The sequence below is a fragment of the Elephas maximus genome, chromosome 25 (assembly GCF_024166365.1).
Source record: "Elephas maximus indicus isolate mEleMax1 chromosome 25, mEleMax1 primary haplotype, whole genome shotgun sequence".
Lineage (NCBI taxonomy): Eukaryota > Metazoa > Chordata > Mammalia > Proboscidea > Elephantidae > Elephas > Elephas maximus.
The window spans coordinates 59,296,149-59,312,888 of NC_064843.1; the positions used below are offsets into that span (position 1 = coordinate 59,296,149).

General features: G+C 42.9%; 1 protein-coding gene across 2 annotated transcripts in view; it reads left to right on the forward strand.

The window, feature by feature from the left end:
* DTD1 (D-aminoacyl-tRNA deacylase 1) overlaps positions 1–16,740 on the forward strand; it is a 226,215-nt gene that overhangs the window by 30,211 nt on the left and 179,264 nt on the right. For both annotated transcript variants that reach the window (XM_049870019.1, XM_049870017.1), the window contains exons 2-3: positions 5,209–5,299; positions 8,342–8,577. In XM_049870019.1, coding sequence (XP_049725976.1) covers positions 5,209–5,299; positions 8,342–8,577 — 327 coding nt within the window. The remainder of the gene's footprint in view (positions 1–5,208; positions 5,300–8,341; positions 8,578–16,740) is intronic.

Here is a 16,740-nt window from a genome sequence, read left to right on the forward strand (position 1 = left end):
TTTAATTCCATGTTTTGATTTCTTTTATCGCCCGCTAGTTTTTAAGCAGAGTCTTATGTAGTTTCCAAGTATTGGATTCTTTTTCCTTTCTCTTCCTGTTATTGATTTCTGCCTTTAGAGTGTTGTGATCAGAGAAGATCCTTTTTATTGTTTTGATGTTTTTCAATTTGTTGAGGCTTGCTTTGTGGCCTAAAGTGTGGTCTGTTCTGGAGAATGACCAACGAGAATTGGAGAAGAATGTGTACTTTGCCACTGTTGGGTGAACTATTCTGTATATATCTATGAGGTGAGTTGGTTGATTGTGGTGTTTAGATCTTTGGTGTCTTTGTTAAGTTTCTTTCTAGTTTTCCTGTTCTTCATTGAGAGTGGTATGTTAAAAGTCTCCTAGTATTATTATGGAAGTGTCTGTTTCACTTTTTAGTGCTGTTATAGAGTTTTATGTACTTCGGAGCCCTGTCACTGGGCGCAGATATATTTATTATGGTTATATTCTCTTGGTGGATTGACCCTTTAATCATTATGTAATGTCCTTACTTGTCTTCATGGTGGATTTTGCCTGAAAGTCAGTCTGTTTTATCAGAGATTAATATTGCCGCTCCTGTTCTTTTTTTGATTATTCTTTGCTTGGTATTTTTTTCCCCGCCTTTAAGTTTTAGTTTACTTGTATCTTTGTGTCTAAGTTATGTCTTTTGCAGACAGCATATTGATGGGTCATGTTCTTTTTGTCCATTCTACCACTTTCCCTTTCCTTACTGGTGCACTTAGGCTATTACATTCAGTGTGATTATAGATAGGTGTGAGTTTATTGCTGCCATTTTGTTGTGCTTTTACGGTGGTGTTGATAGTTCTCTGTTCCACTTAATTTCCTGTGCTGAGTTTTTATTTATTTATTGTGGTTGTCTTTTTTTTGTTTTTGATTTTGTGTTACTGAATCTTTATGAATTTCTAGTTTTATATTTTGATGAGTAGACTTACTTTCTTTGTGGTTGCCCTGCAATTTACCTTCCTAAGTTTAAAGCAGTAATTTTAATTCTTAATATTGCTTTGGTTTCCTCTCTGTGTGGAAGTTCTAAACCCTTGGTGTTTTGAAGTGGTTGTCAGTTACAGGTTGATGTCTCTGGTTCCAGTTTTCCATCTCTTAGCTTTATTTTATTTTTGAGGTTTTTTTTATCTGGGTTGTTATCTGGCTGATGTTGTCATGTGTGTTAGTCTCAAGTTGTTGTCTGGTGTTGTCAGTTTTCTGTCCAAAGGACTCTCTAAAATTTTTTTAAAGTTGGTCTGGTTTTCACAAATTCCTTTAATTAATTTTTATCTCAAAATGTTTTAATTTCACCATCATGTTTGAGGGATAATTTTGTTGAATATAACATTGTTGGTTGGCAGTTCTATTCTTTCAAGATTTTATGTCATCCCATTGCCTTCTCTTCTGCATGGTTTCTGCCAAGTAATCAGAGTTTAGTCTTATTGATACCCCTTTGTAGGTGATCTTTTGTTTTTCCCTATCTGCCTTCAGGATTCTTTCTTTGTCTTTGGTTTTGGAAAGTTTGATTATGATATGTCTTAGTGTTCTTCTTTTGAGATCTGTCTTGTATGGGGTTTGTTGTACTTCTTCGGTGGTTGTCTTCTTGTCTTTCATGATATTAGGGGAGTTTTCTGTCAGGAAATCTTCAACAATTCTTTGTGTGCTTTTTTTTTGTTGATTCCTCCCTTTTTGGGATTCTGATCACACGTTAAGTTATTCTTCATGGTGTCCCACATAACTCTTAGGCTTTCTTCATTTTTCTTGATTCGTTTTTTTTGATTGTTCCTTGAACAGATTAGTGTCAAGGGAGTTGTCTTCTATTCCACTGATCCTTTCTTCCGTTGTTTCAGTTCTGCTCCCATGACTTTGCATGCAGGTGTCTGTTTCTAATTTTATTGCTAAGCTTCTAGATTTATAGTTGCTGTTTTTGTGTGATTTCTAATTGTCTGTTTTGCCATTTTGTTCTTGTATTATTTTCCCAAATTCTTCTGGTGTTTCATCTTTGCTTTCCTTGGTTTTGTCTGTGTTTTCCATTGTCTTGTCTTTGTTTTTCTTGATTCCTTTGATGATCCTATATGTAAGTCTTTTGAATTCCTTATCAGGAAGTTCCATTACCTTTTCTCCCTCAGGGATATTTTCTGGTTCTTTAATTTGATAGCTTACTGGAGCCATCTTGCCCTGCTTCTTCAGGTGATTTGCTCTTGTCTGTTGTCTCTGGGACATTAAGGGGTTATTGAATGTTTTTTTTAAATTGTATAATTGTTTGCTGGTTCCTGTTGTTTTGCTGATCCCTGGCAGACGTGGCTGGCATGGTGGTCTGGTTGTGGAGTGGCCATGCTGGGGCACTCCTTGCTTGTCTCCAGGTGAGTGGGATGGCAGGTAGGTGTGGGAGATTGTGTCTCTGTTTACTGGTCTTGTTGGGTGGCTGAGGGTGAGTTGGTTGGGCTTTGGCTTCCGACTGTCCTTGGTTTGGTTTCACAGGAGCAGGCAGTGGTGCTCTCTTTGCAGGTAGAGCGGCCGGTCTGATGGGTGTGTTGGGTGAGTGGTGGTGGGTTGTCACCTCTTGCTGGTTCGGGGGGGAGGTGTGGGTGGTAGAGAGGGAGCAGTGGGCAGACGCACACACAGTCACTCTACCTCCACCTTCTCCTGGTGGGAAGAGGAAGGAACAGCAGGTGGATGCTTGCTCAGTCTTGCTGCATCCGCCTATTGGTGGTGAGAAGAGGGAGGAAGGTGCAGTGAGCGGATGTGTGCACACTTGCTCTGCATCTGCTCTGCACTGGCGGGGGAGAGAGGAAAAGGGCTGCGGGGAGATGTGTGTGCAATTGCAGCTCCTCTGCTTCTCACTGGATGGGTTAAGGGAGGGAATTGTGCCTGTTGGATGTGTGCACAGTGGTGCTTCCTCTGCTTCACACTAGGCAGGGAGAGGGAGGAGAGGAGCTGTGGGATGTGTGTGGAGTCGCGACTCCTCTGCTCCTCACTGGGCAGGTCAAGGGAGGGAGTCACACCTGGTGGATGTGTGCACAGTGGCAATACCCCCACTTTGTGTGAGGTGGGGGGAGGGGAGATGGGGTGGCAGAGGGGTGTGCATGCAGTCTCGTCTCCTCTGCCCCTTGTGAGGCAGGGGAGAAGGAAGAGGAAGTGGTGGGTGGACTGTCTTGCTGCCACTGCCCTCTACCGGGGCCTTAGTGGGGGGCGTAGGTGGCTGATAGGGGCATGCCTAGTCTTGCTCATTGGGTGGGCAAGGGGGAGTAGTGGATGGTGTGGGGTTGGGTTGGGTTGGGGGGGAGGATAGGCTCGTGTTGTGGTCCCCGGTCAGGCGAGGTGGTCAGGGTATGGGACTCTCTGCTGCCTACGATCAGGAGGATGGGGTGAGGGGAAGTCCGTCTCTCCAGCTAGGATACACAGGTGCCGGGGCACCTTGCACCCATTGCAACTAGCAAGTGGGACCTGTCACCTCGAGTGTGAGGAGGGGGGCCGCCTAGGGACTGGTCGGGTGGGAGACCTCCCACTGCCAACACTCCACAAGTCCACCGCCTCGTGCATGCCACTTACCCCTGAGGTCAGGGGCTGCTGTTCCTGGGCGTCTATGATTCTGGATCCTGGCTCCCTCCCTGCCTCTGGTTTTTTGCCATGTGTGTCTGTAGAGTTCCTCTGTCCCTTTTGGAAAAGTCATGAAGTTGCCTTTCTGTTTTTTTCACCCAGGGTCGCCGCTGGCTTTGTCCTAAGATGGCCACATAGGGCTGGGACAGCTGGCTCAGCCCCTCTGTTCCATGTTACTGCTCTTTCACTGCTTTCATTCATTTTTTCTTCCAGTCAGTGTTGAGTTCAGTTCTTAGACTTGCTTTTCTGATGTTCACCATTCCCAGATTGTTACCTGCTTCTGTGTTGCTTGGTTTTTTGGGTCTTTGGTACACAGGGATGTTACGGTACATGTGACTAAGCTGCTATCTTGGCTCGGCCTCTTTACTGATATTTAAGTAATGGATTGATAGTGGTGCCCCCAGTGTGAATGTCAGGTGGTCCCCTGAAAGAAGAGGGGAGTTTCTGTTTCCTTAGCTGCCAGTACATTCCAACATGGCAGAGCCTATGTTGCCTGGCTAGGTATATTTACTGGTATTATTATCCAGTATAGTAACAAGAAAACAGTAGGAAAAATAACAAGAAAATGGCAGAACTGACCCTTGTACTCCTTATTGTAACATAGTTCAGCATATGATGAGATAAACCCAGTGCCGTCAAGTCAATTCCGACTCATAGCAACCCTATAGGACAGAGTAGAACTGCCCCATGGAGTTTCCAAGGAGCGGCTGGCGGATTCGAACTGCCGACCCTTTGGTTAGCACCCGTAACACTTAACCACTATGCCACCAGGGTTTCCATGATGAGATAAAACAACCATAATTAATAAGATTTGGTAAAAGCCCCCCCCCCCGAAAGAGAAAATTATCAAGATCACCATCTCAAATATGGATTTAAAATCACCCTCATAATGAGGAATTTTGGCTTAAATGAACTGTATTAATGTTTGGGATATTGTCTAATGGTGGTAGTGCTTTATTTGATTATAAGTACAGAATGTTAGGGGTGTGTGCTCATATTTTTTATGAATGAGATGCATGATTGAAAAAGCTCAAATGATCATTGGCTTAGAATGTAACTTCAGTGCTAAACTGGGAAATAATAGTTTGCTGAGTTGAATCTTAACACAAAAATCATAGTTCCAGTGTATAATCATCTTCTCTGCAGTAAGTAGGAGAACCATAGTTTGTTTTTTTTTGCCGGGGGGGGGGGGGGTTGATTTTTTTCCATTTCTGCTGTTTGTGTGTTGTGTTACCAGCTTTGCTGATTTCTCTGGGGGAAGGAAACACTGTTCTGTAGGTACAGATGGGCAAATTCAACCATAGGAAGTTGTAGGTGTACAACTTACACAGATGAAAATGTACCCCTAAAATCCTGCTTAATGGGTTGTTCACTTCATGGCTCCCCTTATTCTAGACACAAAATCAGAATGAACGTGACTTATGATCGTCTCACCGCATTTGTGTAACTCCTTCACTTTTAAACGCCTACTGACTTTAGCCAAAGTAATGACAAGAAGTACGCGGGATGTTTAAAACATTCTCTTCAGTTATAAGTGCGTCATGGTGTCTGCTTCTGAGTCTTTTTCCCCTTGTGTTTCCTTCTAGTTGGAGGAGAGCAGATCAGTGCCATTGGACGGGGCCTCTGTGTGTTGCTGGGTATTTCTCTGGAGGATACACAGAAAGAATTGGAGCACATGTAAGATGCGAATTTCCAAGTCATTGCTATTTGAATGGTACAGGTGGTGGTCATTCCGGGAGTTTCTGTATTATTTTGTGCCCGTATCAGTTGTCCCATTCTATGTAGTATGGTTTCCTCTGTTGTTTAGAGACTGAGGAAGAGGAATCTATCATCCACTAGGTCAGCATGAAGCAGAAGTCCTGATTTGCTGCTACGTTGTGAACTAGGCCTCTTTTTCTCTTTATACAAACACCGAGCTCATTATGTATGATTTTCGTTTTTTAATTTTATTAGGGCAATATAATCTGGGCACTATTTATGCATTTTTAAAACGCCCCATTGTTCACTGTACACATAAGGACCTGGAGCTCAGAGACATTATATTAGATGCCCAAAGTCATGCACACACTCTCAGTGAAAAGCCTGAGCTTGAGTAGAATCTAGGTGATCTGACCCTGAAGCCGAGTGCTCTTTTCACTGACTTAGGGGAGGTTGCCATTGCTGCTGCCTTGCAGGCTGTCATAGTACAGTTGATCCACCCTCATCTTATGTTTCCCCCCCACCCCCCAGCACCACTTGACCCAATTACTTTAGATGCTTAACATCTGTTTATTTTGCTCCTTGGTACCCAGAGCTTGGGCATAACTTGCCCAGTCTTGCCTCTTCCTATCAGTTTTTACTATTTTGTTGTTGTTTCTTTTGCATTAGGATGAAAATCAGACTCAGAACCTAATTCTTGCTAAGATGCCGATGACTGGTAATGCACAATTCGGTACACTTCAGATGTTGATATTTTAATATTTGTCCCCTGGATACTCAAGAGGCAGCAAAAGGGTGTAGTGGTTGAAAACTGGGCCTCGGGTCTACGTCTTCCTATGGCCCTGATGTGCTAGAGAGCTAACGCTTAACTTGGTGGTTAAGAGATATGACTCATCATAAGACAAACCCACCACTTAACTGTTACAAGGTTCCATGAAATTAGTATTTGTAGAGCTTTTGGAACTTCGACCCATAGGAAGCACGCTGGAAGTGTTAACTGCCATTGTCTTCAACACCATCCGAAAGGGTGGCTTTCAGGTGGTGGAATTTCAGCTTTCACGTAGGTGATTCTTTGCCGTGCTTCTCAAATCTGACCATCTACATCTTACCTGGTCCACTTCCTTGACCAGGTGGCTTTCTTTGTCATGTACAAGTATTGGTCAAACCCCTCTGAGGCTTAAGGAGCATGTGACATAGTTGTCAAGCTTCCTTTCTCTAGATCCCTTTGCGTATTTGCAACAAGGATGGGTTTTCTCTCAGAGTATTTGCTGAGTTGTTTATTTTGAGTAACTCCAAGAAGGTGTGTAAAAATGAGGTATTATTTATCCCAGTGTAAAGATTGAATTTTTCTATAAAAAATTCTGTAAAATAGATGTCTGTGTTTTATTAACTATGCAAAGGCATTAGCTGTGTGGAACACAGCAAAGTATGGAAAACATTGCAAAGAACAGGAATTCCAGAGCACTTAATTGTGTTCCTGTGGAATCTGTACATAGACCAAGAGTTGTTCGAATAGAACAAAGGGATACTGTGTGGTTTAAAATCAGAAAAGGTATGTGTCAGGGTTGTATCCTTTCATCATACTTATTCAATCTGTGTGTCGAGCAAATAATCTGAGAATCTGGACTTTATGAAGAAGAATGAGGCATCAGGATTGGAGGAAGACTCACTAACAACCTGCAACATGCAGATGACACATCCTTACTTGCTGAGAGTGAAGAGGACTTGAAGCACTCACTGTACCGATGAAGATCAAAGACAACAAACAGCCTTCAGTATGGATTATACCTTAACTTAGAGGAAACAAAAATACTCCCATCTGGACCAATAAGCAACATCATGATAAATGGAAGAAATCACGAAGTTGTCAAGAATTTCATTTTACTTGGATCTACAGTCAACACGCATGGAAGCAGCAGTCATGAAATCAAATAACGTATTGCATTAGGCACATTTGCTGTGAGAGACCTCTTTAAAGTATTAAAAAGCAAAGGTGTCACCTTGAGAACTAAGGTGCACCTGACCCAAGCCATGGTATTTTCAATTGCCTTATATGCATGCGAAACCTGGATAATGAGTAAGGAAGACAGAAGAATTGACGCATTTGAATTATGGTGTTGGTGAAGAATATTGAATATACCATGGACTACCACAAGAATGAATAATTCTGCCTTTGAAGAAGTACAGCCAGAATGCTCCTTAGAAGTGAAGATGGTGAGACTTTGTCTCGCATTCTCTGGACATCTTATCAGGAGGGACTGGTCCCTGGAGGAGGACCTCATGCTTGGTAAAGTAGAGGGTCAGCAAAAAAGAGGAAGACCCTCGGTGAGATGGACTGACACAGTGGCTGCAACAGTGGGCTCAAACATAGCAATGATTTGTGACCATGGCACAGGACTAGGCAGTATTTTTTTCTGTTGTACACAGGGTCACCATGAGTGGAAACCAATTGGACAGCACCTAACAATAACGACAACATAAAAAATTAGAATTTGGCTTTTTTTTGAAATACCCGCCCCCCCCCAGTTTGAAGGAGCAGATAATGAGTGGTTGTATTCTTTACCCCAGTTCCTACCAGTAGCTCCAGTGAATTGGAGGAACTGGCAAAAAAGAAGAAAATCATGAAATAATCCTATGAGATAGGACTGTTATTACCCCTGTATTACAGATGAGGAAACCCTGGTGACGTAGTGGTTAAGTGCTATGGCTGCTAACCAAAGGGTCAGCAGTTCAAATCCACCAGCTGCTCCTTGGAAACTGTGGGGCCGTTCTACTCTGTCCTATACGGTCGCTATGAGCCAGAATCGACTCGATGGCGCTGGGTTTGGTTTGGTTTGATTACAGATGGGGAAACTGAGGGATGGAGGCATTAAGTAACTTGCCCAAATTCATGCCTCCTGGAAGTGATGGAGTCAGCATTCTGTCCTTATTTGGCAGGATGCGGGTCCTGCTTTGGGGGTGTAGGGTGTGGTGGGGCCTTGTGATTCTTCAGGTAGTTCTCACTGCTGTTTTTCACTGCAGGGTCCGAAAGATTTTAAACCTGCGTGTGTTTGAGGATGAGAGTGGGAAGCACTGGTCAAAGAGTGTGATGGACAAAGAGTACGAGGTGCTGTGTGTCAGCCAGTTCACTCTCCAGTGCGTCCTCAAGGGGAACAAGCCTGACTTCCACCTGGCCATGCCCACGGAACAGGCCGAGGGCTTCTACAACAGCTTCCTGGAGCAGCTGCGGAAGGCGTACAGGCCGGAGCTCATCAAAGGTAAGCAGGAAGGGAGTCTCCAGGACACTTCCAGGCACGGGGAGAAAGAATCTGCAGTTGCAACATCTCCTTTCCCGGAAAGTTTATTGTTTAGGTTTATTACTTACTTAAAACAACGTAATAGCTGCCGCTGCCTCTGTTGTTGTAGCACTTAACCTGTGTCCTCTGAATGCACCTGACACTGCTTACCGGTCTTCATTCCTCTGGTTGCATTTTGAAAATGTTCAGGAACCCAGAAGTACATCTGATATAGTGTTGCTTCTGTGGTTGTTTAGGTCAGTCCTATCCACTAGAAATACAGCGTGAGCCACAAATGCAAGCTGCGTGTCATTTAAGATTTTCCAGTAGTCACGTTAAAAAGAATGAAAAGAAACAGGTGAAATTAATTTTAATAATTTATTTAACTCAGTATATCTAAAATATTATATTTTACCATGTAATCAGTATAAAAATATTATCAATGAGATATTCGACATTCGTTTTTTAACCTTCAAAACCGGTTATGTAATTTATACTTAGAGCACATGCCATTTGGACCAGCCACATTTCAAGTGCTCAGTAGCCACATGTGGCTAGTGGCAACCATATTGGACAGCGCAGGTTTAGGTCTTTTCTTACCTACGTGTCTTAGTTATCTAGTGCTGCCGTAGCAGAAATATCACAAGTGGCGGCTTTAAAAAGCAGAAATTTATTTTCTCATGGTTCAAGGTTTTGGCAGTAGGGAAAGGCCCTTGTCAATCTCAGCTTCTAGGAGCCAGCAGTCTTTGGAGTTCCCGGGCTTGTCGATTCATCTGCCTCCATCATCATCAGACAGTTCCTGTCTTTCCCGGTTTGTGTTGCCCTATCCCTGTGTCTGTGCTGCTCTTTATGTCACCCAGAAGTGATTAGGTTTAGGACCCATCCAGCACTGATATGTCCTCCTTAACATATAAAACCCTATTTCCAAATAGGATTATTTTCACAGATATAGGGGTTAGGACTTCACATATTTTTGGGGGATACGTTTCAATCCATAACGTTGCATATTGTTAGGAACAATAACCTGCTTTGATTAATCAAGATTTAGCCTAGAAAACATCTTAGAATAGTAGTCCTAGTTTATGGAAGAATTATGAACCTGAACGACTTTTTAAGAAGGACATTCGTCTCTAGTCTGATTGCACATTTCTGGGGGTAAATTGCATTTACTACCGTCCCAGAAAGAGAATGTTCTGCCCTTTTTTTCAAAAATAGTAGGAAAAATTATTCTGCTTCTTCTAGGGGTACACTTCAATGTGAGCCCTTTCTTCATAGGGTGCTGCCTTAATGCCCTTTAGCAGTGGAAACATCCAGTAGTTGTTACCATTAACCCTATAACGTTTCCTGTACTTTAACTTTCTCTCTCTAGGTTAGACAAACCCAGGTCCCTTTTTAATTGGGCCTGTTTGCGACCTTAATTAGTGAAGTTTATGAAACGTGTTTTAAGCTCTGTAGCAGATCTCCATACTGTGGATTGTCCTTGGCGAGTGATGAGTGGTATTCCTATCCCTCTGTGACATTTCCTTTAATTTTTCTTTCACTAGTGTCCCTGGGTGGTGCAAACAGTTGAGTGCTCAGCTACTAGCCAAACAGTTGGCAGCTCAAACCCACCCAGAGGCACCCCAGAAACAGGCCTGGTGATCTGCTTCTGAAAGGTCACAGCCTCGAAGACCCCATGGAGCAGCTCTGCTTTGCACGCACAGGATTGCCATGAGTCAGAATCGACTCAGTGGCAACTAATAGCAGCAGCAGCAGGGAGTGTACAGCGTCCACTGGCTGTGGCCATGTGCACTGCCGGGCGCTGTGTGGTCAGGATGCTCCTGCTTTAAGTCAGATCCCACTTCACTTTGATTCTGCTAGAGCAGAGTGTTTGTCTTTTCTGGAAATATTCAAGTGAGAGCACTATTTAGGAGTTCCATCTAGGTCAGGTCATAGAAGTTGCCAGCATTTTCCCCACCCCATGTGTGTCCACCAGGATCCTCCGACACAGCTTTGCTGCAGAGTGTTTCTTCACTAGTAATTAAGTCAAGTCTTCTGAATAACTTTTGTTCTTTGCTGAGCCAAGGGTTAGCTGCTGCCAGCGGCCTTCTCTGCTTAATGTTGGTAGAATCATTTTACTTTGCTGTCTTTGGTTGATTTTGAGAATTGGCTTTCAAAATGGAAAGTCCTCTGTGAGCTGGAGGGATGTCGGAATGCAGATGAACTGCAGAATACATTTTCGTTGTTTTAGGGTTTTCAGGGCTACTGGAGCAACTTTTATTCCTTCTCTGTCTCCCTTCACTGCCCCAGGCCATGTCCATGTTCCTGGAGTCACTGCCGTGACCAGCCATATCTCTGCCCCACATGGACCCAGCAGTGGTTACTGAGCTGGACATCAAAGTCAACTGATCTTATTTTCCATTCTTTTGTGACCTGGTTGGTGATATGGCCCAAGCTGTGTCTCTGCATTTCCATATAGAATGGGAACCCTGGAAGGCAAGCCAGTTGTGGTTTGTCCTCATGCACTTTTATTATTACTAGTGGTTAGCATAACAAAGTACATCTGTTGAGGGCTTATTATGTGCCAGTCTGTATGCAAAGTAAACACTCTCAATTCTTTGTCTCCTGGAATCTTCACAGTAGTCTTATCAGGTGGGCATTGTGCAGCTGGGGAAACTGAGGTATAGTAGCGTCACCTGTGGAAGGTCATGTGGCACACAGGTGGCAGGCAGAGCCTGGAATAGAACCAGCAGCAACCTCCAGAGCCTGACCTCCTAACCGCTGAGCTTCACTGACAAAATCCACGTCCTCTTGATCTCTGTCCCTTTCCTGTTACCATTTGGTGTTCATCAAGGCTACTGGGGCTCTCCTACCTCCTCTGCTATGTTCAGGGAAGTCAAGGAGGGGTTTTTGGACCTCCAGTGGACCTAGTAAGAGGGGAGCAGTATATCCTGAGGCCAGGTTGTCCTCTATTTCAGAGCCCTGCTTTTAATGCAGGATCCCTGGTAGCACAGCAGTTAAAGCACTCAGCTGCGAACCAGAAGGTCAGTGGTTCAAACCCACCAGCTGCTTCATGGGAGGAAGATGTGGCAGTCTGTGTCCGTAAAGATTTACAGCCTTGGAGAACCTATGGAGCAGTTCTACTGTGTCCTGTAAGGTCACTGTGATTTGGATTGACTCCGTGGCAGTGGGTTTGGTTTTGGTGAGTTGTTAATACAGAATTTTAGATCCTGTTTTTGCTGAGGGAGATGTTATTGGTTTTCCTTAAATCATATTTTTGTCCCTTCTTTATTGGTAAGGTACTGCTTATCTGCCAACCCTGCTACTGTTGTTAGTTGCTGTCGAGTCATCTCCGACTCATGGCGAGCCCATATGTGCAGAGTAGAACTGCTCCATGGGTTTTCAAGGCTGTGACCTTTTGGAAGCAGATCACTAGGCCTGTTTACCAAGATGTGTCTGGGTGAGTTCCATCCACCGAACTTTCAGCTGGTAGTCAAGCACTTAACAGTTTGCACCACCCATGGATTCAATCCTGGTTCTAGGCTCTGGGTATACAATGTTGAGCAGGGGAGATGCGTCCTTGCCTAAAGGTGGCTCAAGAATTTGAATTCTCTCAAAAATCTTAGGAAGAAATAAAAGCCAGTCTCATATAAGAATAGACATAAATACTTCCCAGCTCATTTTATGAGGGTAGCATAACTGTGATACCCAAAACCTATAAGTAAATTATAAAGAAAATAATAAGCCAATCTTTCTTATGAATTTAGATGGAAATATCTGAAAAAGAAAATAAACTGAACCTCTCGATACAGGAAAAGACTCATACATCAAGACCAAGTTGGATTTATTCGAGGAATGCAAGATTAGCTTAACATTTGAAAGTCACTGTGGTACACACACACAATGGAATACTCCTCAACGTTAAAGAATAATGATGAATCTGCAAAACATCTCACGACATGGATGAACCTGGAGGACATTATGCCAAATGAAATTAAGTCAATCACAAAAGGACATATATAGTATGTATATAGTAAGTCAAGAAAAGGTTTATACTCAGAAGGAAACATTTTTCAGTGGTTACCAGGGCTGGAGGCGGAGGGAGGGAAAATTACTAAATAGATAGGAGGCATGTATTAATTTGGGTCAAGGGAAAAGCAATCCAGAGGGGGCTGTCAGCACAACATGGCCAAGACAAAGGAAGACACTGGAAGGAACACAAGAGTAAAGGGAAACAACAGTCAATACTATACATACACAATTCTGCGATAACAGTAATAACAAGAATTTAAGAGTGGATACGTAGATAGGTGTGTAAGCCGAACAGGTGTGGGATGGTGTATGGGAGTACACCCACCAGCATATGTGGGTTTGGCAGAAGATATTCCTACATACGTATTTGTATGTGCTGCAAATACATCCATGTATATAGTGGGCAAAGTTAAGAAAACTTCATAGCCATAACCAAACGCCTTGAGGGACTGGGTCAGTGGGCTTGAGGGCTTAAGACCATAGGCTCAGAGGAATCTAGATCCGTTGGCATAAAAAAAGATAACATTTTTTCTCTACTTTGGTAGGTAGAGTCTGTGACCATAAAAGCTTATGAGCGTGGATAGGAAGACGTAACGTAGTAAAAATGTCTATTCTACCAAAAGCCAGCTATACATACAATGCACTTCCAATCCAAATTCCAGTGACTTTTTTAATGTGATGGAGAAACAAATCACCAACTTCATATGGAAGGGAAATAAGCCCTGGATAAGTAAAGCATTACTGAAAAAGAAGAACAAAGTGGGAGGCCTCACTCTACCTGATTTTAGAACCTATTGTACAGCCATAGTAGTCAAAACAGCCTGGTACTGGTACAACAACAGGCTCACAGACCAATGGAACAGAATTGAGAACCCAGATATAAATCCATCCACATATGAGCAGCTGATATTTGACAAAAGCACAGTGTCAGTTAATTGGGGAAGAGATAGTCTGTTTAACAAATGGTGCTGGCATAACTGGTTATCCATTTGCAAAAAAATGAAACAGGACCCATACCTCACACCATGCACAAAAACTAACTCCAAGTGGATCAAAGACCTAAACATAAAGACTAAAACGATAAAGATCATGGAAGAAAAAATAGGGACAACCTTAGGAACCCTAATACAAGGCATAAACAGAATACAAAACATTACTAAAAATGATGAAGAGAAACCAGATAACTGGGAGCTCCTAAAAATCAAACACCCATGTTCATCTAAAGACTTCACCAAAAGGGTAAAAAGACCGCCTACAGATTGGGAAAAAAATTTTTAGCTATGACATCTCCGACCAGTGCCTGATCTCTAAAATCTACATGATTCTGTTAAAACTCAACCACAAAAAGACAAACAACCCAATCAAAAAGTGGGCAAAGGATATGAACAGGCACTTCACTAAAGAAGATATTCAGGCAGCTAACAGATACATGAGAAAATGCTCTCGATCATTAGCCATTAGAGAAATGCAAATTAAAACTGCGATGAGATTCCATCTCACTCCAACAAGGCTGGCATTAATCCAAAAAACACAAAATAATAAATGTTGGCGAGGCTGCGGAGAGATTGAAACCCTTATACGCTGCAGGTGGGAATGTAAAATGGTACAACCACTTTGGAAATCTATCTGGCGTTATCTTAAAAAGTTAGAAATAGAACTACCACACAACCCAGAAATCTCTCTCTTCGGAATATACCCTAGAGAAATAAGAGCCTTTACGTGAACAGATATATGCACACCCATGTTTATTGCAGCACTGTTTACAATAGCAAAAAGCTGGAAGCAATCAAGGTGTCCATCAACAGATGAATGGTTAAATAAATTATGGTATATTCACACAATGGAATGCTACGCAGCGATAAAGAACAGTGAGGAATCTGTGAAACATTTTATAACATGGAGGAGGAACCTGGAAGGCATTATGCTGAGTGAAATTAGTCAGATGCAAAAGGACAAATACTGTATAAGACCACTATTATAAGATCTAAGAAATAGTATAAACTGAGAAGAACACATTCTTTTGTGGTTACGGGAGGAGGGAGGGTGGGAGAGAGGGTTATTTACTGATTAGTTAGTAGATAAGAACTACTTTAGGTCAAGGGAAGGACAATACTCAATACAGGGAAGGTCAGCTCAACTGGACTGGATCAAAAGCAAAGAAGTTTCCAGGATAAACTGAATACTTCGAAGGTCAGCGGAGCAAGGGTAGGCGTTTGGGGACTATGGCTTAAGGGGACTTCTAAGTCAATTGGCAAAATAAATTCTATTATGAAAACATTCTGCATCCCACTTTGAAGTGTGGCGTCTGGAGTCTTAAATGCTAACAAGCGGCCATCTAAGATGCATCGATCGGTCTCAACCCACCTGGATCAAAGGAGAATGAAGAACACCAAGGTCACACGATAACTATAAGTCCAAGAGACAGAAAGGGCCACATGAACCAGAGACTTACATCATCCTGAGACCAGAAGAACTAGATGGTGCCTGGCCACAACCGATGACTGCCCTGACAGGGAGCACAACAGAGAACCCCTGAGGGAGCAGGAGAACAGTGGGATGCAGACCCCAAATTCTCATAAAAAGACCAGACTTAATGGTCTGACTGAGACTAGAAGAGTCCCGGCGGTCATGGTCCCCAAACTTTCTGTTGGCCCAGGACAGGAACCATTCCCCGAGCCAACTCATCAGACATGGATTAGACTGGACAATGGGTTGGAGAGAGATGCTGATGAGGAGTGAGCTGCTTGTATCAGGTGGACACTTGAGGCTATGTTGGCATCTCCTGTCTGGAGGGGAGATGGGAGGGTAGAGAGGGTTAAAAAAAAAAAGTTTTTTTTTTTTTTAATAGAAACTGGCAAAATGGTCACGAAAGGAGAGACTGGAAGGAGGGAGTGGGCTGACTCATTAGGGGGAGAGTAAATGGGAGTATGTAGTAAGGTGTATATAAGCTTATATGTGACAGACTGACTTGATTTGTAAACTTTCACTGAAAGCACAATAAAAATTATTTTAAAAAAAGCTTATGAGCAGCCATCTAAGATACAACTATTGGTCTCTTCCTGTCTGGAGCAAAGAAAAGTGAAGAAAATCAAAGTCTCAAGGAAACAATTAGTCCAAAGGACTAATAAAACACATGAATCACAGCCTTTACTAGCCTGAGACCAGAAGAACTAGATGGTGTCTGGCTACCACAACCGGCCGCTCTGATGGGGATCACAATACAAGGTCTTGGACAGAGTGGGAAAAAAATAATAGAACAAAATTCAGATTTATAAAAAAATAGCAGACTTACTTATCGGTTAGAGACTGGTGGACCCCTGAGACTTATGGCCCTAAGATGCCCTTCAACCCTGGAACAGAACCCACTCCCGGAGATCACCTTTCAGCCAAACAGTAGACAGCCCTATCAAGTGAGCAGTAACACCTGTGAGGAACGTGCTTCTCCGAACCATCAACCATGCGAGACCAAAGAGGCAGCATTTACCCAAAAACAAAGTTCAGATGGCAGGACAGGAAAGATGGGCCGATGGAAATGGGAATCCCAGGGAGAAACAGGGTAGAGTGCTGTCACATTGAAGGGATTGCAACTAATGTCATGAAACAAAATATGTATAAATTGTTGAATGGAAAACTAATTGCCTTGTAAACTTTCACCCAAACCACAGTAAAATGTTAAAGAGAAAAATCAACATAATTAACCACAGTAACAGAATAAAGCAGGAAAATCATGATTATCATTAAAAAGCAGCTGATAGAATTCAGCACGCATTCATGACACAAAATCTCATCAGAGTAGAAATAGAGGAGAATATCTTTAATCTGAAAAAGCATGTTATTGTTATTTCCATTCATGGTGACCCCATGTGTTTCAGAGTAGAATTGCACTCTGCAGGGTTTTCATGACTAACTTCTCAGAAGCAGACCACCAGGCCTTTCTTTCTTCCAAGGTGCGTCCTGATATCCACTGAGCAGCCCACAGTCCATGGTTGATTTCCGAGTATTGATTTTTGCATAAGAAATGAACTAGTGAAGACTTCCCAGCACCTGAGTCCACCGGCACCAGCACCGTTACCCGATCCGGGGAAGCCATCTCCTTGTGGGCGGAGATACTGAACAAGCACAAATATCTCTGCC